Source organism: Triturus cristatus, chromosome 10, assembly GCF_964204655.1.
Source record: "Triturus cristatus chromosome 10, aTriCri1.1, whole genome shotgun sequence".
Classification (NCBI taxonomy): domain Eukaryota; kingdom Metazoa; phylum Chordata; class Amphibia; order Caudata; family Salamandridae; genus Triturus; species Triturus cristatus.
The window spans coordinates 839554450-839575564 of NC_140593.1; the positions used below are offsets into that span (position 1 = coordinate 839554450).

The 21115-nt window shown below is 43.5% G+C and overlaps 1 protein-coding gene across 2 annotated transcripts in view; it reads left to right on the top strand.

Moving 5' to 3' along the window:
• DNAJA3 (DnaJ heat shock protein family (Hsp40) member A3) overlaps nt 1–21115 on the top strand; it is a 291953-nt gene that overhangs the window by 38497 nt on the left and 232341 nt on the right. For both annotated transcript variants that reach the window (XM_085628467.1, XM_085628468.1), the window contains exon 3: nt 11021–11104. In XM_085628467.1, the coding sequence (XP_085484593.1) occupies nt 11021–11104 (84 nt within the window). The remainder of the gene's footprint in view (nt 1–11020; nt 11105–21115) is intronic.

Below are 21115 nucleotides of genomic sequence, written 5' to 3' on the forward strand. Positions count from 1 at the left end.
GAAGTAGGTCAGCAAATTGTACTCCTAGAAAATATTTGTGAACTGCATTTTAACACGTACAAATATGCATGTGTGGATTTGCTCATACGAAAATCTGTTGAGCGGTAAGAATTCCACTTTTCCCACCAACCACTTTTTACCCCAACCTTGTAAGAAGTTTTACTTCTGCCCTTGTCAGGAGTAAGTTTCCAGACTTTAACTGCATTGGAAAAGATTAGAAATGAGCAGATGAAAACCCATAAAACATACAAGTTAGTAGATTTGCACAGACTCAAAAGAGCATTGTAGCCATGGGGGATTATTGCTTACCGCTACCTCCAGCCCCAGTATGTAGATCTGTAGATAAGTGGCAAAACAAGGTAATTGCTAGTATTCAAACCCTACTATGGTATGAGCCATGGCATAATCAAAGAAGCTATTATCAGAGCTCTTACATAATGAGGTTGCTGCCTTAATTTGTCTCCACACTACATGACATCAAAAGGACAAGTGGATTTTGTTACAGGCCAAGTAGTTTTATTAAGCAAACTGTCGCATGGACAATTAGATATTTTATTAAATTCCACACCAATTTATTATCATCAAGGGATAATGGTTCTGAGTGCATTTTGCTATGCAACAGTTAATTATATTGATTCTTTGTCTCCTTTGTCTCCTGTTTTTAACAGTGGAGGACCATATTCTTTAGTGTATAATCAATATGGATGCTTACCATTCAAAAGGAATCCAGAGTCCAGACTAAATCACTCCATACATAGAAATAGGATGCCTAAGTCTTATTACATATCTAAGCGCAAAGTACAGAAAAGTTAAAGTGCCTTTCTGTATTTTCAATGTGTTAAAACCTGTTCCAGTCTGATGGCTAAGACCTTTAGTATGTTTAGGCATCCTGATTTAATAAGACCATAGACGCGAAAGATTTGGGTTTTGTCGGGTTCTTCCTGGGGTTTAAAGTTAGTGTGGTAGTAGATTTCATAGAGGGCATAACTGCACCAGTGTCTAGATGTATGGAGCATTGAATATCTGGAAGTAAGTTTTTATAAAAGAATAATGTGTTGTGTTCAAACTCTGTGCTTTACTGTTTGGAGTGATGGATAAGGCTGCATTCTTATCTGTGATGTCCTTTTGTAGAGCTTCACAGATCTGGTAACCCATACTTTAAAAAGCAGCTAAACCAGCATCCTTGTCTGTCAACCCGCTCAATGGGAGTAATACCAAATTTGGTACCAAAAACCTGGTGGAGAAACTGTGTGCTCACATTCAGTTTTTAAGGCTTTTGTGTAGCCACAAACCACAACCTTATCTGAATGACTGACCAAGTATGATTTCATAGAGAAAAGTATCCCTACTCTTAAAATCCTATCTGTTCACAAAATGGCAGAAAGTGCTGAACTAATAACGAAATGTAAAATATGAGAAGGATATAATTCTTATATGCTGTACAACATGTCTACTTTCCCTCATAACAGACTTCAACTGCAGTTATCATTGTCTCTTGAGCACCACACTACATTCTAATACAAAAACCTCAAATGAAGAAAGGAAACTTCTGAGGGAGAACCTTGTGCTTTGCAAGATGCCTTCTCTTTGACTGACGAGTATACAAAAGAGAGCCAAGCATTGACAAAACATACAGGTCTCGCCTATGTGAGATCTATTGGCGTTATCAATTATTTTTAGACTTGTGCACAGCAGCGCAAGTTCAAAGTTAAGGAAAGAAATTACTATGACACTGCTAATGTAGAGTTGACTGCGTCATATAGCTGCTTTTTTTTCTCTTCATAAAGCCATGTTGCACAGCAGCAGTGAGGGGAGGTGGAGGGAGCTGCAGTAATAACAAGCATTGGCATAGCCAATAGGTCTCGCATTTGGGACCTTATAAGTATTTAGTTATGCAGCACAATATCATTGGTACAACAGCATCAACTGTTGAATGGCTAAACACTTATAAGGTCCCAAAGGCGAGACCTATTGGCTATGCCAATGCTTGTTTAAAGGATGCAAACTCTTTTTAGCAAGTGGATCAGTGTAGATGTGACAGAAAAACTAAAGGCACTGCCCTCAAATGTCACTTCTGTTTTTGAGAATTTCAGTTGGCAAAACCTGGGAGTCCTGGGAGAAATTTAGCCAGCCACTGTTGACTCCACCAAACAATCACTTTCCAAGCTAACCTGTTTATGCTGGATTGGGAAAGACGTCCCTCTTAATGTCAGCTCTGCGAATCCCAACGGGTGCTATATGTCAGGCCAATTCAGATAGTACAGAACATAACAGCGCGTCTCGTTTGTAATCTTACTCTGCAATCTCCATCTGAACCTATATTACGTTCCTTTCATTGGCTTCTCATAAAAAAGCCTGCACTCTTTAAACATATCTGTTTTGTCTTTAAATCATTGCATGGGAAGGGACCATGTTATCTTAAAAACAAACTGAAGCCATATATCCCAGTACGCCAGCTCAGATAAAGTGAACTACTATTGCTCCACCCCAAACGTATCCGTACAGCCAGATATGGTAGCCGCTCTTTTTCCTTTTTAGCTCCCAAGCACTGGAATCCGCTACATGTGCCTCTTTGTTCTTGCTCGGACTTAATCTATTTTAAGAAACTCCTGATAACATGGTTGTTCCATCTCTTATCTTATCGTATTGTGACCTGTATTTGACGGCTTCGGCGACGAGATCCCCTCGAGGATGATTTGTGTGCCTAATAAAAATCAAATCAAAATCATCAAAACCGCCGCGGTGAGTGTTCACAAACATTGCTAGTTCCAAGTATCTTAGTGAACTGATCATAGAAAACGGTCTGATTAATCAGCTTTTGAATATGCAAAGAGGGGACCCAATTGCGAGAGAGTCACGGCGGTCCTCTTAGGAGTAGCATCTGCTGGCAGTGCATCACCCGACAGTCACTGGCATTAAGGAACATGAGGGACTGCACATATCCTGTGCAGGACCCCATTGTTCAACTACAGGTTGCCTTATGCCTCATCTCACCCCCTGATGAAGACCCACATGCTGAGGCTTTAATCCACCCTCTATGCAGTAGTTGAGACACAACCTCGACATTTTTAACATTTTGGCCTGTATTGACTCCTTATCCCACCTTGGATGGTGAGTTCAATCTCAATGAGCACTATCTCCTTGTATGGACTCTAAGAAAGAAAATCTGTTTTCCAAACAGACCTACTACACTGGTCTCCATATTTAAGCCACACCAGCCAGTGCTCATGGTAATCCTTTTTAAGAAATGGTTCCTATTTCTTGATGGTTTTATTCTTCCTTTTCACAAGAGCACTCTTATGTACACTTTTCTATGCAATGCTTTTTGAGAAACATGCTAAAATATGCACTCAAATACTTGTATGAATTATTGATTTGTTCTGAAAAGCAAATATTAAATGTGTATATTTTTCCCTTTTAATAAGTATTGTTTTCTCTCAGGTATATATTTGTTTCTCTCACATAAGGATTACTTTATTTAATCATAGATATGATTCAATTATGTTCTACTACCTTTTGACTGTAAGGCATTGCCATTAGGACCAACCTGTTGTTTGTATTGCATTGTACCCAGGTCAGAGCTTACCATGGGTTACCCCCATTAGTCTATAATAACTTAAAGTGGTATTTTCAAACGCACAATTTTAAAAACTGCCTTTCCCAATAGGTGTGTTATTAAATTCTGAGTTCGGAGAGCCTAAACTCCAAGCTCTAGCTGTTCCCCGTTGAAAGTTAGAGGCAGCTCCAATGATAGCCTATGAGAGAGCTAGTCTTCCCAATAGTAAAAAACGAAATGCACAGTATTTCACAATCAGGACATATAAAACACACCAGCACATGTTCTACCTTTCACATACACTACACCCTACCCATGGGGTACCTTGGGCCTACCTTTAGAGTTTCGTACATGTTAGAAAAAGAAAGGTTAGGGCCTGGCAAGTGGGTGCACTTGCCAGGTCGACAGGGCAGTTAAAAACTGCAAGCGTTGACACTGCAGTGGCAGGTCTGAGACACATTTGCAAGGCTACTTGTGTGGGTGGCAGAATCAGTGCTGCAGGCACACTAGTACCATTTGATTTACAGGCCCTGGGTACACACAATGCACATTACTAGGGAACTACCAGTAAATCAAATATGGTAATCGTGGATAACCAAACAAAATCACAATTTACACAGGAGCACTTTCACTTTGGCACTGACCAGCAGTGGCAAAGTGCCAGGAGCACCTAAACCAGCAAAAACTAAGTCCAGCACACAGGTAAAAATAACGGGAGGCAAAGGCAAAAAGTCAGGGGAAACGACATAAAGCTGCCAGGTCTATCACCACTCCTGCGGGTAAAAAGGTGTCGCCCTGCCCAGTGTGACGCATACATGTCACAGATTCGGTCCTGTATTTAAGCCAAATTGCGTAGCAAGAGTATCCCTAGTAGAAAAGGTGGAAAAGTAAACTGCTTCCCCTTCGTCCAGGGGCATAGCTACCAATGGTGCAGCAGGTTCATTGGCACCTGGACCACGAGCCCTTAGTAGCCCATTGAACCCTGATAATAGCTGTATTCAAGGGGGGGGCATTTTTTTGCTTGCACCGGGGCCCATTGCCTTGGTACGCTACTGCTGTGGCCCTGCACGTGTGAGCCTTGCTCACGCAAGTGACATCTCTGAAAGTGCAGAGCGTCGCTCGAGGCGACTGGTCAACGGGTAGAACCCATGGCAAGAGGTGGGGGTTGCTCAGATCGGCTGATGCCTGAAGACCGATATGGGTACACCAGGACCCATCACATGCCTTTCTGACGCCCAGGCGTTTTCCTGTAGGCCCTGCACATGATTGCACCCAGCCCTGCTGGCCTTTTACACATACCAAGAAATACCCTCTCTTGGGTATTTTCAGCTCCTGCCCCAGCAGCCTTCCCAAGGCACAGGGCTGTCTCTCCTGGCCCATCCATGCCCACCTCTTGAAGCCACCAGGCACGGCCTGTGCCGACAGACCCTCGCCTCTTCCCAGGCAGCATCGTCTACATGCAGCCGTCTGTGATATTTGTATTGAAAATAGAACGGCAGCCTTGGGGGTGACGACAGAACCGCGCGCTGACACTGGCCCGCCTCCAACCCTACATATAAACCACAGACAGACATACATACAGCGATATCGGGCTGGCGCCAGCTTGGAGGTCACGCCAGCAGGGTGTCACTATCACCATGTCAAGAGTGGGCATCTGACAAGCAATTAGAGCATGAAAATGGCACCTAGGAAGTTAGTGGAGTAAGGGAAAGTTAGTGCTTGGGTACAATACGGAGGGAGACATTGCAAGAAGAAGTTCTATCGAACAAATCACACTGGAGTGCGTGGGGTTGTCCAACGCGTCCTGTGTAGAACCCCGGGTGAGTGGCATTTGTGACAGCCTACAGTTCCCACACTGGTCAGAACTGGCATATACCCTGGCGGCCGTCAGAAAATGAGACCACGTGTGTAGGACTGGAGAACCTGTCTATCCCGAAAATCACAGAGAATCTGCAGTCTTTTCAAGCCGGGCCCCATGCAAAGCCACTCTCCCCGCCAGGGCCGGCTCTAGGGGGGTGCGATCGGTGCCACTGCACCGGGCGCTGACTTGGGGTGGGGGCGTCCTGTTTATTGTTTTAAAAGCTCCAGATGTCACGTTCCTTGTCCCAGCAATTTTCAAGCATCATTAAAAATGTCACGATAACTCCAGTGATTAATGTTGTTCCTGGAGAGACCAGAGCTTTGTCTGGTGAAAGTTTTAACTCATTATAGCAAAGAAGGGTTAATATGCCTGCTGCAAAGAACGTGTCCCATTCTGCATACACTATAAATAGGTCAAGGGGTTATCGCTTTTGTCAGCATGGTCCTTTTGTTGCTTGCAGTTAAAAAGTTAAAATCCTAATATAGAGCAGTGAGCTACTAACTGCCATCAAAGAGCTCAAGAAAACTGCAAGAAATATATTACAACTACATGTTTTTTGTCCAGTCTTTCCTTCTCCTAATATTGCAAAAAAGGTTTCATTTGGGTAGAAATCAATTCTTATTATTAAAGAAAACCCCTAGCAATGATGTTACCTTTACAATTTTGAATTTGTGCTTTTCCAGAACAAGGACATTTAAATGATATGGATGACATGTGACTCCTACTCATTGTAGTCCTCTGTGTTGGGTAACATTTCCTATACACTGAATTACACACGCACGATTGTCTCCGTGCAACGTATGTGTGATGTAAAGTGTTCTGAGACCCTAAACTGGTAAGAGGGGTGCTATAAAACGAAATGAATCTTAGAGACAGTGGTTATGGAGACTTGGGGGGGCATTGTCAAATGGTGGTAGTGAGGGAATCCGAGGCGAGGTGGTCATGGGGGGCGCCAACAAACATTGTCGCACAGGGCACCACCAGTACTAAAGCCGGCCCTGCTCCCAGCCTTCCCCGAAAAGGCGCATCTCAAGTCCATCTCTACTGCTGGAAGTATGTCCAAGCAAAATGTACCTTTAATGCTACATTCCTCATCCCCTCTAAACCCAACCCCCCCACCGCAATAATAAATCTGCACAAGACCACACTGCAGCGACAGCGACATCCTATCCATCCCTTCTACCCATACCAGGGATGGAAGCGTTGCTAATAATGACAGAGATTCTCTCCTCCATCCATCCAACAACACCTCACTCCTGAGCCACCGCCTTACCACTTGTAATCTGAAGAAAAGATGCCCCCGCTGGCAGGGTCGTGCCCATACTCTGGCTCCCCCAGGCTGGAAGAGCCCCCTTTGTCATCGCTGTCCACGGTGCTGGCAGACATGGCTGTGCGGGGCTCGGAGGAGGAACCTGGGATGAGCGGCGGCGGCTGGGAGGGCGCGGGGCGGCAGAGCTGAAAGCGGGCAGACAGGACAGCAGCCACCAGCAGCCTGTCCGGTTTAAAAGGGCAGCAACATCTTGCAAATCAGGGCCGGAGGAGCAGCGAGGGGGAGGGCGCACGTTGTGGTGGGGGAGGGGCGGGATGCAGGTGCTGATGTCAAAGATTCACAGGCAGATGGTGGAGGGTGGGGCTTCCCGCTCCCTCCTCACAAAGTCCCTACCCCATTAAAGGGGCCGCCACGCCAAGAGCAGAATGAGTGGGCTTGTGGGAGCTCTCCTTGGTGCATTTCACATCGATAGTCATTCACACACATTCATTTATGTATTCTTCATGTATGTATTCATGCGGATGTATATAACGCGGGCATCACCCGGAGGTGTTAGAGCGCTTTACATCCGAAATCGAAACATAAACAAGCACGTCCATGTCGCAAAACGATGTCTTGTCTTTATGGGGCCACGTGTTTGAAACACATGGCCCCATAAAGATAAGAAAGCTTTTACGACGCAAGAAAGGCAGACGAGCCCGTCCAAACGGGACTGCTCAAAAAAGCCGAACAAAAACGTCACTACTAACTCTTTTCCAATGGCTGGCCACCGTTTAGCATAAACAGTGACGCCAGCCAATGGAAAGAGGGCCGGGGCTTAATGCCCTTTACACAAAATACCCCAAATCATTAAATCTCGCCAGCGAGACTGCGCATATGCGCAGCCTACGCCAGGCGAGACCTAAAAAGCAGGAGGAGGGGTTATGGGGAAGGGGAGTGAGGTGGGAAAACGAAATTGTACCTGAATCGCAGCACTAGCCGCGGATGGGCACTTACTAAGTTGTACCAATCTGTGCTTGGTCCATGCGCCACAGCAAGAAAAGGTGACGCCTGGCATGCTCTGGGCCAATTAGGAGGCTGTAAAGGAGAGTGACAACGAAGCCAACAAATTGTTGGCAGTGGGCCATCTCGAGGCTCTTTACTGTACACAAAACGTCTTGCAAACAAGTGCACATGCAGCACATGCTTGACCTAAAAAACGTTGCTCCTTGCACCAGAGTCGTCTTGCATATGCAGTGTTATAAAAATTTGAAATTGGTTGTTTGCCTTTAACTGCACTCAAACTCCTGAGGTGCTTTCTGGAAGAAGTTGTCTTTCTTAGTCACCTATGTAGTAGAGAGTTCAGGAGTGACAGCGTGATAATTTCACCAACCAACAGTTTGTCTGGTTTTTTTATGTACCATTGTTTATATTCAAGTACTTCTGATCACCTTATTAAAAATAAAAAGTGCTGTGTGGCAAAGTAAAACCATAGGAGTTGTATGATCTACCTCCTTGTCTTAAAGTATTATTTAAGGTTTGAAGCTTGGTATTTGATGCAGTTAAACTTAGAATCCTTTTTAATACAGGGACACAAGACATCACTGTTTGCACACTGCCTTGGGCCATGGATGAACATATTGCTAGGATTCTAGAGTAGTCTACATAACATTGTTTGCAACAGGGGATGCAGTTTTACTGGCGAGAATTTGCCTATCTGCACCCTTTAAAACCCTTAATGTGTTGGAGACTTTTACAAAGGCACTCTTTGTGTTAAAGTGCACCAAACAGTGGTTAACACAATTTTAAAAAAATCGGTTGGTTAGGGTGGCAACAGGTATAACAAATCATAGGCCTTAACACTGCAGTATGTTGTCCCGCAGGGCACGTGTTTTTCCAAGAACTTTGTTTATTTTAACTGCATGAAATTCAGCATTGGGTATACAGTTCCACACTTCTGATGTTGATACTCATTTATCTTCAGAGGCACCAGTTTGATATCAGCAGACAGAGGATGAAGTGTGCCTAATTAAAACATTCTGCAAATGTTATCAAAGAGCAGCCAAAAAGTGTTTGACAAATATTGCAGATGCTTTGTGATGGCTCTGCACTATATTCTGTGCTTCCCATTTTGCAGGTGCTATTGACCGAGGGTAATCTTCCACTTCTGTGTCAGAAGCTAGCCTATCCATTTTTTGAGAAAACAGTTAAGCCCTTTTAGATTCCATGGTATGCTGAGGCGAGTTCTCTCTGGCAAGGAACATTAGAAGATGCATTTCCGGTCCCTAGGCATCAGCTTGCAGTGGTGATGAGAAGCATTGGGAGAAAACATTTTCACTCTCCACCACAGAAAGTCTAAATTATGGCTACCTAAATTTAAATCTACAAAATGTGTGCAAAATAGGCGAGGCTATATTTATGAAAATCACATTTTTTTTCCTTACTTAGAGGAACTACTTAAAATCTTCACCAAAATCCAGGAGTGGATGGTAGGCAATTAATTGGCTATGGTTGAATAATGCCAAGACTGAGCTCTTGCTCTGTGCCATCCAAACACAATTCAAAAAGCGATTTATCAAGGATTTTTTGGGGTAAACTTTTATTATCCCCACAGTTCACACAGTATAAACCTGCGAGACTTTTCTTAAGCGTTGGAAGCATTCTCTGTGATAATGCAAGAGCCTTGTGTTATAATCTTTGATATAGATGAGAATTATCATGTCTAACAAATACCTTGCCACCATTACTTGGGCAATTGCTGGTGCCTAGCAGGATAATGGAAATTCCATCTTTACTGGCATTTCAAAGCATCTGAAGACTGCCAGTGATCCAGAACGTTGGAACTCAAATTCTAATAAATGTTCCTTGCAGAGCTAACTAAGCACTTGTGTTATGCAGACTGCACAGCCTGCAGCTAAAAAATAGGATTTCATTTACACATATAATTTGATGCACAAACATGTTCGCAGGAATATACCATGGTATAATAAGGAAAGACTGCAACCTAGCTGTCCCCATTAGTATCTGACAACCAGCACTGATCATCTTATGATTGTTCTTAGTCTCAAAGCAGACCGTAAGTGGACATTACCTTTGCCTTCAATGCAATGAAGTGACAAAACCAAATTGACTGGGATGGATATTTGGTTGCATGAACTTCTATGTGTTTGTTTCACAATCTAGCATTCTCCTGACCAGAGCCAAATTGTGTTCTTTCTTTGTAGCAGTCTTCAAGACTGGGTTTTATTACTTGTGCAACCTCTCCTTTCTTTTCACGAACATCAGTACTTGATCAAAGCTTCTCTCAGTGATTTTGGAGAATTGAGAGACCTTTTACACACATCCACCATTTGTATAGCTAAGCGCTATAAAAGTGGTGGTGGATGTGTGTTTAAGTTGCAACTACCCAAGTATTCATGCCAATCCCCTACTTCAGACATATCACTTTTACTGGCTGTTATGTGCTCTGTCTGGTGATTAGATTGGTAGTTGTATCCTATGTATCCCGACATGGTATTGCATTGTATTGTGTGTACATTTGTGGCTACTTTGTTTCAAGTGGCCTCTCTCTTAAGAGCAGTCCATTCTGATTTATGCTCTGGTACTTTGCATATCACTGTGTGGTTAGAAGTTCTCCAGTGCATATTTCTGATTTCGCCACACCCTTCCACTATTCTTTGGTCTCAAAATGTTCAGTCTCTGCTAGACTATTAACTCTATATTAAAGTGTTTTTGAGTATTGTTTTCCCTATGTCCGATCAAAGCGTCTTTACTTCCTGTTTTGTCCTCTTTAAAGCAGTATGTAAAAATACTTTGAGACTGGATTCACTGGCTTGGATTTTCATGTTTTTTGATACTGTGGCAAGTAACGTTTAAACTGTTTATCATTTATTATATTTTAAAATTCTAGAATTGGGAAAGGCTAAGGGCAGTGAGGATATTCTAGCTAGCTTGCTAGGCATTACACTAAACTACTTAGTACTGATTATCTGTAATTGGTGTTGGCAAGTTGCACCAAACACTCCAAGGCGGTGTTTACAATTTATCACTGATTCCTCTTAAGTTGGTACTCTTAGGCAGGACTGTGGAGAGTACTGTTCATGTATGGTTGAAAATCGGATGGTACTCCAGGCTATCATTGCGAAGAGTACTCTTCATTCCAGTTTGAGCTCCTGTCCCTAATTACAGATAGCTTGTTTAGGCCATCTAGGGTTACAGATAGTATATTTAGTCCAGAAAAAGACTTGAGGCTTTCCAGGCCAACATTTCAATTTACATGGAGTGCTTTTAGGACTGGATCAGTTGATACAATGTCATGCAAGGCTTTCATCATCCTTCTATTTTTTTCTTCTAGCTGGCAAAGAAGTACCATCCAGACACAAACAAAGATGATCCCCAGTCAAAAGAGAAGTTTTCCCAGTTGGCAGAAGCATACGAGGTAAAGTGCCCAGTGGATTATTTGAGTTCCAGGATCTTGGACTCTATTCAGACTTAGATGGGCATTTCTCACTTGCAGTTCTTGTTGTTTTGACAGTGAAACTGGTAGCATGATGAGGTACCTTGGTAACCTCTCTTAAATTTATCTGTGTGACTGACTACTGTTCTTGCATTGATTTGTCAGGTCAGTGGAAGTGTTGTTTTTCATCCATACCAACCATTTGCTTAATTTATATATGTAAAGTTCTAATCTTGTTTGACAGTAGCCTTGTGCCCTTTAATTTTAACACCATTGCATTCATCTTTGAGGATCCCTTTCAACAGAAAGGATCGGTACCCCACACTATTTCAGTCACCTATACAGCTCCCAGCAGCCTTTTCCTAAGAACACAGGCTAAGATTCTGCAAACTTCCCTCACATTTATAAGCGACAGACCTACACACGAGACACAGACTATCTCGCACTCCTTTTCTGACGTATGCTCTGCGGCAATTCTGTGTCTGGGCCAGAGGCGAAGATTTTTCATTTCTAGCTTCATTTATTCACTTGACAGTCAATCAAACCTAACGTTCTATCAACTTGGAGGACAACATACCCAATGAGTTTCTAGAATAATACCAACCCCATAGTCAGTCAGACTGTAACAGTTCCAATATAACAATCTTGACGAAATAGCACTTCCTCTTTCTCTGCTGCCCTGCTCAGTACCCAGAAAAGTGTGTTTTCTTAATGATTGTTATATTGCTTAATAGCATCAGTGGTATATTATTTATTTGAGGGTGAGTTTTGCTTGCATGCTAAATCCTGTTTTCCTTTGTTTCACCGCACTTGTCATACCGTGATCAAGGGCGGCCTAACGTGCTTAACCTTCCAGAGCTTAGCATGCCCAGCTGGCCCAGGTTAGGTGGAGGCATGTCATCAGCCTGCGTTCATCCCGATCAGCGGTCGGGACACTGAGGCTCCGCTGCAGTACTTAATGGCCAGAGTCCATTATTGCACGGCAGGCGGTTGTGCTCCAGCCAACTGTGGGGCTCTGTGTAGAGCAACACAATGCTATATCCAGCAGTATCTTGTTCCAAGCAGTCAAGGCTCCGCATTACGATCGGTACCTCTGGGATCTGTTTCTTCTAAATAATTGGTGGTTAAGGAACTCGCAACCATCCATAAGATGACATGCTCATCATGATGTGACAGTTATGAGGAAGTCTCCCTCTTTTGCCTTAAAAATACTGAAGGGTGTAGGTGCTGGAGTCCCCATTGGTAAGTGGAGTTTATCAGATTGGTCTCTATATTGCCCTTCCAGGGAAAACTCAAAATATTTTCCTTGATCTCAATGGCAGGGTCTTGAGATGGTGATCTCCAGGAGATCGACTCTGGGGAAATTACTCATGGATGCTTTGGATTTCTCATTCCAAAGAGCCCTTAAAAAGACAAATTATGTACTGGCTTCAACCCAGTCACTGAACTATTAAAGAGACACGCAGGTACACTACTGTACTCCCCAGTGCTACCACTGAGATTGTGTCAATGGCTCCCAATGAGTGTAGAAAGTTCGATGATCCTGTCACTCAAGGCTGTTCGTATTCATACTATGGGTGAATTTTTCTCGGAGGGTAGGGTCCGCACTTGGGAAGAGGTGACTGCCGGTGCGCAGTGTGCATCTATACTCGTGCAATTTCACTATTTTAGAGTACGTCATACCATGCGGACACTGTTGGGTGTGAAGCAATCAATCAATCAATCAACAATAGCTTTATTCGGTTAAAAATTAAAACCATCAAAGCATACAGCAAAATTTTCATTAGCAAATAGTTACAATCAAAATAATCTACATAATCTGTTCAGACAAAAACACAATTAACAATATTTCATAAATACTAAATTAAATAAATAATTGGCGAACAATCACATTAAAAAGGAGGTCAACCCTGGAAATATAAAATTATTACATTTTCAAAAAAGAACAAAATTAATAAATAAAACCACAATTTCCAACTATCAGACAAATTTAGAAACGGGGGAAAAATCCACAAAGCTACATTCGATTTCTACATCTAATAGCCCCAGTAAGATAGCTGGCTACTCCAAAACATACCAATGGAGAACCTAGCATTTGTAGTTAGACCAATGCGGGCCTCACTTGCTCAAAATGGCAGTTCTTAAAAATAGGGCAAATAAATTTCTTACGCTGTAAAATATAACCTTTACAAAAGAAAACCATATGCAGCGTATTTTGTTCTGAGGCATTATCACAAGGACAGGGCCCCAAGGTGCCCTCTTTAAAGAAACCCTTCGGGTGAGCTAAAAGCCAAGGAAGCATGCCATGTTTAAACCTTGACAACAAAAACAGATGGAATGGATTGTTTATGTAGGTCCAGTATGGCTGAATCTCACTGCCAATACTTAACATGACAAAACTCCTAACAGACGGCTTGCCCACTTCCCCGCCTTCCCTCAGCAACCTTGCCCTACACACGAACTGGGACTTAAAAGTTTTTATGTCTAGTTTGCTCATCACACTTGGTTTATCAAATAAGTCAAAGTAGCCAAGTGTCTCCGAGTTAGATTTAATATATCGCAGCTAAGGGATGCACATGGCTTTGTCAAGGGCCAGACAGTCTTGAATAATAAGCTGATTTAGGCTTGGTGGGTGCTGAGCCCAAACTCTTAACCAGCCTAATAATGGGGCAACAGAAATCTGATCAATTAAATAACCTGCCCCCAAATCTTCATGAATATTAAAAATTGGAGCAGATGCAGGTAGTGACAGCAATTTCCGGAAAAAGGTATTTCCTACTATTTGAATCTCTGGCGAAGCCTTATAACCCCAGACCTCACTGCCATATAGGGCCATAGGCACGCACTTGGCGTTATATACCTTCATAATCGCGGGCAGGGGTTTACAACCCAGCCGTTTTACAAAGCCCAACAGGGCTCCTGTTGCCCTCACTGTTGGGTGAGAAGCATCAAGAACCCCCTGCTCTCCCCTCCTTCACCTATCTCTTACGTGCAAAGTCTCCGAATAAATTGGTGTTCAACATATACGATACGTAACAGGAGTTCAGGCACACACATTATTCTTCGGCTAGATTGCAATGGTAGGCTGACTTGGGTATACCACTAGACGACATTAAAGGAAAGTACTGTTGTGAGGTCACGCAGAAGGTGTTGCTTAACGGCAAACACAGATTGATTTCATTTGAAGTACCTTAATAGGGTATATTACACCCCGGAGCGTCTGTGCAGAAACGGTTTGAGAGAGTCAGACTGCTGCGAGCGCTGGGTTATAAGAGGTGCAGATTTTCTCCATGTTGCTTGGTCTTGCCACCAGATAGCTGCCTTCTGGAACCAAATATTCCATGAATTGGGGGGATTAATAGGAACACTACTCTCTCCTGATCTCCTGACTGCACTTTTGGGATATACGAAACCCCTGAAATAAAGATGTAAGGAAACTCATAGGTTTGGGTTTGCTCCTGGCAAAGCGCAGAGTGGCGATGTGTTGGTCACGAGGCCCCCCGCCCTCAAAATCTGAATGGGAAAAAGACCTGATATTCTACAACACGCAGTCTGAAATATATAATGAGCTAATTCCCCTACAGAGCTGCCCAAAAAGTTTTTGGGGTCTGTATAAACAATATATAACAAGAGATATGGGCAAGTTGAATGATGATTAGTGTAATTGCGTCGAGTTATGACTTCCATGTATTAGCTGGATAAGATGGTCTGCCTTGAAACATAGTGCCAATTTAGTGAAGTTCAAGTATATGATGCAGACCTGACTGTTTGACTATGCCGCAGGATATGGACATGGTTTTTGAATCCTAGTAGGAGGAAATGCTGTAACACCTTTTGCTTGTCATTTATTTTACTCTGTCTGCTGTATTATCAGTGCTATTGAATCACTGTACACAGCTGTGGTATGTTTAATAAAATTTAATAAAAAAACAAAAAAAAGACTGTCTTGGGCTGTAACTCCCCAGACCTTCTCTAGAGGGTAAGGTACACCGAACTCCCTGAAATATTGGGAAGGTGCCCATTTTCCTGACTAAATGTTTAAAGGTCTCAAAAAAAGAATTTGACTGCTCTTGGAAAGTTTGATAAGGGAAACTTCTAGATATAACAGACCTGCTTCCAAAGAGGCCAGACAGGCAGGCAATATGATAACACCTTATTTCCTATTCAGTTGAGGACAGCAGGCAATTTGTTCCTTGGGAAACACAAATGGTGCCCTTTACACTGAATGGCACTGTTTGCTCTTCATCAAGCCAGATCAAACATTGATTGGGAGAGCTGGCCTCTTCAGTAGCAGGTCAGGTGGCTGAAGAGGGTATAAAGAAACATGGAGAATTTGTCACCTTTTTCCTCTCAACAAAGCCCAGCAATACATGGAGAGAAGAGAGTATTAGGCCAAAATGTTCTTGGACGGTGTAGGAGGCTGGCCTAGTATATGGTGCACACTTATTTAAGTGAAGCACTTTGCACTAATCCAGACAACCCTAATTGTGATTTTAGTGGTCTTAATCCACCATAGAAAGCTCTCTTAAGTGGTAGCTTTGGAGAGCAGCCAGCACGCTTAGTCCAGAAGAAGTGTTAAGCAGCCTGTTTTACCAAAACTAATCATATAGTGTAGGCTGGAGGAAAAAGAACCACACAGTGTACTTATAAAAATAAGTATATTATACACACTCACTAACACATCGGTATATCTCTTACCCGGCGATACAATACTTGAATTGTAAACAGGTAAGTAAACACAAATGCACAGTGGTCTCCAGGGGGAGACCAAACCATATACTAAAGAAGTGGAATGCGAACTGCAACCAAAATCGGGACTTGGACCAGGGGACTCGGAAGAGCTGGGGACCCATAGAACTACCTAAGGTGAAGTACCCAGAAACCCCACGGAGGCTGTGTGCAGAGTGGGAATGGGAAAGTCGCGTTTGCAGTTTTTGAGAAGGACCCTTCCCAGTGGACCCTTAAGAAACCCAGTGGAAGACAGAAAATTGGAGATTCACCCTACCCATGGATATCCCAGGAACCAGGATACCTACACTAGGGAAGCCGGGTACATAGGTGCGAAGTGACTTCAGAAACCACCGTAGACTTCAATGGTGGTCTTTAGGAAAGATGCCGCTGGCGAGGAAGGTGAAAGAGTCTGGTGAAATCCAAGGGTGCATTCTTGAAGAAAGAACCTTCAAGCAGAGAGAGTCTATGCCACTCGGAGTTGACCAGGAAGCACTGAAGAGCAATGACCACCGATGACAGAAGATGCAAGAGTGATGACTGTGACCTTGTCGCTGCTGCTGTGAGGACCAGGCGACGCTGTTGAAGACCAGGAGCCGTTCAGGAGCTCTCCCACCTCGGAAGCTGAGAACCAGGGGGTTGGTGTCGGGCAGGGGCACCAACAAACCTTGGCAGCTGCAACAGACGTGGTAAACAAAGGAGCAACGTTGGAACAGCAAGGTCCAAGGATTCACCAATTGCAGGAGAGTCCGAGCAGGCCCCGAACAAGCAAGGGAGCCCACTGAAGCCAAAGAAGACCCTCAAGGGGACCCACAGGCCGAAGACACAGGTGTCACAAGATGACCTCAATCAGCTCACCAAAAATGCAGGCCCACGGTTCAGAGGACGTGGTGAGGACAAAGATCTTGGTAGGAAGAGATGCTGGAGGCTGGAAGTTTTTGTAGCCTGAAGATCTGTGGTGTACAGAGCCAACAAGCCTTGGCAACGGCAAGTCTAGGTGGTGCACAGGGGTTCTGTTCCAGCGGTTCCGACGAGGGATACTGGCCTCAAACTTGCTGAGTACAGGTCAGGCCTCGAGGGAGTTGCAGAACCACCACCTGTGTTGCTGAGCCTTTCGAAGTCCCTGGGACTTCGGGAGCAGCAGACCGGTCCGCTTCGTTGCGGTGCCTGCAGATGCAGGGGAGTGACACCTTCACTCTGAGAGAGATTCCCTCAGGTGTCTTTGATGCCCACAGGCCTGGAGAGGAACCTGGAAGAAGCGCAGGCACAGGCGATGAAGACTTTCAGAACAGCGAGACCAGGAGCAGCAGGAGTTTTCCTCAGTGAAGTCTTGGTTCCAGGCAAAGTCCGTGTGCCCAGAATATTGAAGTTAAAGTGGTTTCATGTTTGAATCTTGTCCCACGACAAATCTGAAGAGCCACCCACAGGTAAGCCCTTAAGTTCCCTAGGGAAAGGGTTGGAACAATTTAAGGGTCCCACCCAGAGGAGAGGCTGGACAGAGGAGAGCATACTCCCATGTCCTTTGTCCAGTTTTGCGCCAGAGCAGGAGCCAAGGGGTCCCTGAACTGGCTCAAACAGGAGTATGCAAGGAGGGCACCAAATGGTACCGTCAAAGCAGTCTGGTGGCGCTGGCAAGCATCTCCACCACAGCCCAATACACTAAGTCCTGTCTGAGATGTGGTCACACCTCCCTGTGACAGGAAACCTATTGTTCTACCTTCCCCTGCTTGGGCCCAGCTCAGCAGCAGGAGGGCAGAATCGTGTCTGGGGTCGGCAGCAGCACTAGCGTGCTGGAATATCCTAGAAGGCTGTTACCGGGAATACTAGGGGCTTCCTAGAAGAGCCCCCCAGTTCATGGAATCATACCAGTAACTGTGTGAGAGGCATGATTTCCAACATGTTTGATACCAAACATGCCCAGGTTACAAAGCCTGGAGAATCGACTCCGGGGTTTGCAGGGGATGTCCTGATCATACAGGGCACCCTCACACTTATAAACCAGCACCCTGCCTTCTGGATTGAAAGGCCTGCCTTAGGGGTGACTTATAGGTTCTAAGTGTAGTGACCTCAGATTAAGGAAACTTGTATCTGTCAGAAGTGGTGCTAGCACCAACTTACACAGGCTGCAATGGCTGGCCTGTAGTTACAGTTGAGTGGTCTCTCATGGGTGGCATAATAAATACTTCAGCCACTGGGAGACCCCTGTTGTACCTATATCCTGGATTCCTTGCTACTATGTACTAGGAACTTACATGGGTACACCATCAGCCAATTGGGACTGTACCAGAGTTCTTTCCATTGTCAAATTTAGGGAGAAAGCACAGTGACTGGGGTCCTGAGTAGCAGGATCACAGTCAGTCTAGTTATAAAACAGAATACCACCAGCAAAAAGTTGGGGTAATCATGAAAGCAGATCCTACTTCCTACCGACTGGTTGGTAGAGGCAGAAGGACACTCACCCGGCCATTCCTTCTTCCCAGCCACCTAAAGAGGTTAAGGTTTGAGACTGGGCTTCCAATGGGCTAAAGAAAACGTCTCCTCTTGTGGCACAGGCCGTGGAGACAGTGTAATTTTCAGAGGAGCATCCAATGCTCATAGAGGAGTATTGGGTAAAGATTTGATTTTTCCCAACCAAAGGTGGGAAGAAGTCTTAAATCAAAAGTCCTCTTACCATTTCAGAAGCAAATGAAGCCCTTATCAATCCAGAGGTGCAGCCCTTTTTACAGAAGGGGAGTTGATGCTCAATACTCCGCATCCAAGAGGCTTTGTGAACAGTATGTTTTTGGTTCAGAAGGACAAGGGTCATTGCCTGATTATCCACCCCCCTGCCCCAATCAAAGATTTTGGCAGTTATTTTGGGAAGCTCGGATCTGTGATTTTGTGGCCCTTCCGTTTGGGCAATTGTTGTCCCCTTGGCATTTCACTAAGACCCGCCATGGAACGTCTTTTGTCCAGTGGAATTCATCATCATCCAGATTTCTCTCCAAGAATTGCTTGTTGGACCACGGCGGAAGTGGAGCTTAGATGTCTCTATTTGTGGGGCCGATTATGCTAGAGACTCTATGGCTTCCAAGGCATTTTATCTAGGGAGTCATCTTAAGGCTGTTAGGAACGCTGCGGGGGGTAGTCCACAGATTCATCTTCAAAAGTTTGATATCAAACTAATCATGGGAGTGGTATCCTTGGTGGTCAATAAGCTTAAATTTAAACATGCCTAATCCTCGCCTCAGTTTCTGACCTAGAAAAAAAAAAAGTTCCTTGCTAACTTGTAGTAAAGTTTCATTTCTGTTAAGGACAAAGAGGCAAGGATTACTACACCCTTTGTCTGTCAATCTGCTTTCCTACCTTATGAATAATCAAGAGACACCATTTGATATAAGCATAGTTATTAGTATGTCGTTATTAACTTGTACATACATACTTTGGATAATGTACTTATTTATTCTTTGTAGGAAGTGCATACAAATAATTGTTGTTGTAACGCTTGCTCTGGTTTATAAGCCTTTCCTGGTTTTAATGGGAACAAAACAAAAACGAGATTTCCCATCGAGAGAACATCCAAACTACATGAAGGAGGTATTGCTGTTTTTCGAGGATTGTTATATTACAACTGTCACAGTCTGATTGGATATGAGGCTAATGTTTTTTTAGAGACTCTTGGGCATGTAGTCCTACAAGTTTAATTGGCTGCTGGTTGAATAAATGATGAAAGAAGTGCATAATCTTCACCTCCGTATCCTTACCAGAAATTAAACTTAATGTGAGGATATTTTCCATTCATACCTGCATGGGCAAACCTATTTTTTCAGTTCTAGGCTTTTCATTATGAAGTTGCCGTATATTAAGCATTTAGATTATAAAAATGTGTATACTACAAATTTTCACATCAATAAAAAGCACCCTATAAGGTGTAAAGATAGCCGGATTATTGAAGCAATTGGTTGCTTTTGTTCTAGAGTGCAGTTTTAATGAGTATCTAAACTGGGGGGGGGGGGAGCAAGAAATTGAAGCCATGTGACAGAGAAAGCTAAAGTATGCAAACTAAATCATGATGGCGCTCAGAAAAATAAAACACTTAACATGTAACACTAGCCAGTGTCAAAATTATAAGGATAGCGAAGGTCACAACACAGTGGTAGTTTGAGGATATGAGAAGTGGCATAACAAATGCTGGCCATGACTTGTTTTGATAGAGGATTGAAGGGGGCAGATGGTAGGAATGAACTAGCAATGCTTTGAGTAAAGGAGGCCAGGCACTTAGCAAACTAAGCATTGGCAAAGCCAATAGAGCTTGCCTTTAAAAGAAATTGTATCTGACCTTTCGGCTGTGCAATTGCTTGTTGTCTGTGCCTTAAAAAAAAACAAAAAAAGTGGCTCAAGCATGATGACCTATGCGCTCATTTTTCTTCACTGCGGAGAAGCCATTTAAAAAATATATATATATATATATATATATATATATATATATATATATATATATATATATATATAGTTCCAACAAAGTGAAAGCCCATCTTGTAGCACTCAATTAAAAACTAACGGTGGGAACAGGTGAGTGAAAACACATTTTAGAGAATGGAGCGTCCTGGTAGTAACCAATCCATTCGAAAAAGTAGTGGAAACAAATTAAAGAAAGTGTGGACGATGACGGACCATTGGGTAACAGAGGAGGTTGGAGGCAGTGCAAGCCATTGATACCAAAAGATTGCCAGCATGTGGTAAGAAATCCTTAGCAGGATGAGCAGAGGTGGAGGAAACAGTAGAGAAGAGGACTTTAGAGGCTGGGAATGTCAGATGGGATACTGCACAAGGGGGAAACAACAAGAAAACACTTGCACTACTGTTGAGTGTTAAAAAAAAAAAATAGTACTTACTGAATGTCCACTCTGGTAGGATCCAAGTCATGAAATAAAAAAAAAAAGTTGTAAAGAAGCTATGCTCCAAGGAAGGGTCAGACAGAAGGAGCGTGATGAAAGCCATTGAATAATAAGCAAGCAAACTATAGACAAAAAGGCCAACCAGTCATGAGCATGGGCTGTATTGTAATCCTCTGTAAATATTGCTATTGTACACAATAGGTCTTTTGACAATACAAGGCTGAAAGATGTCTGTAGGCAAGTCCTAAAAATCAGTGGTCCAGTAAGTTGATGAACAGCACAGATCACACCCGTGTAACAAAGTTGATAGAAGCCAGAAATGGAAAGCTTTAGTTTCCGTATGTTGAGGAATACACATGCAATGAATCTGAAGGCAAAGTAGGAAGGA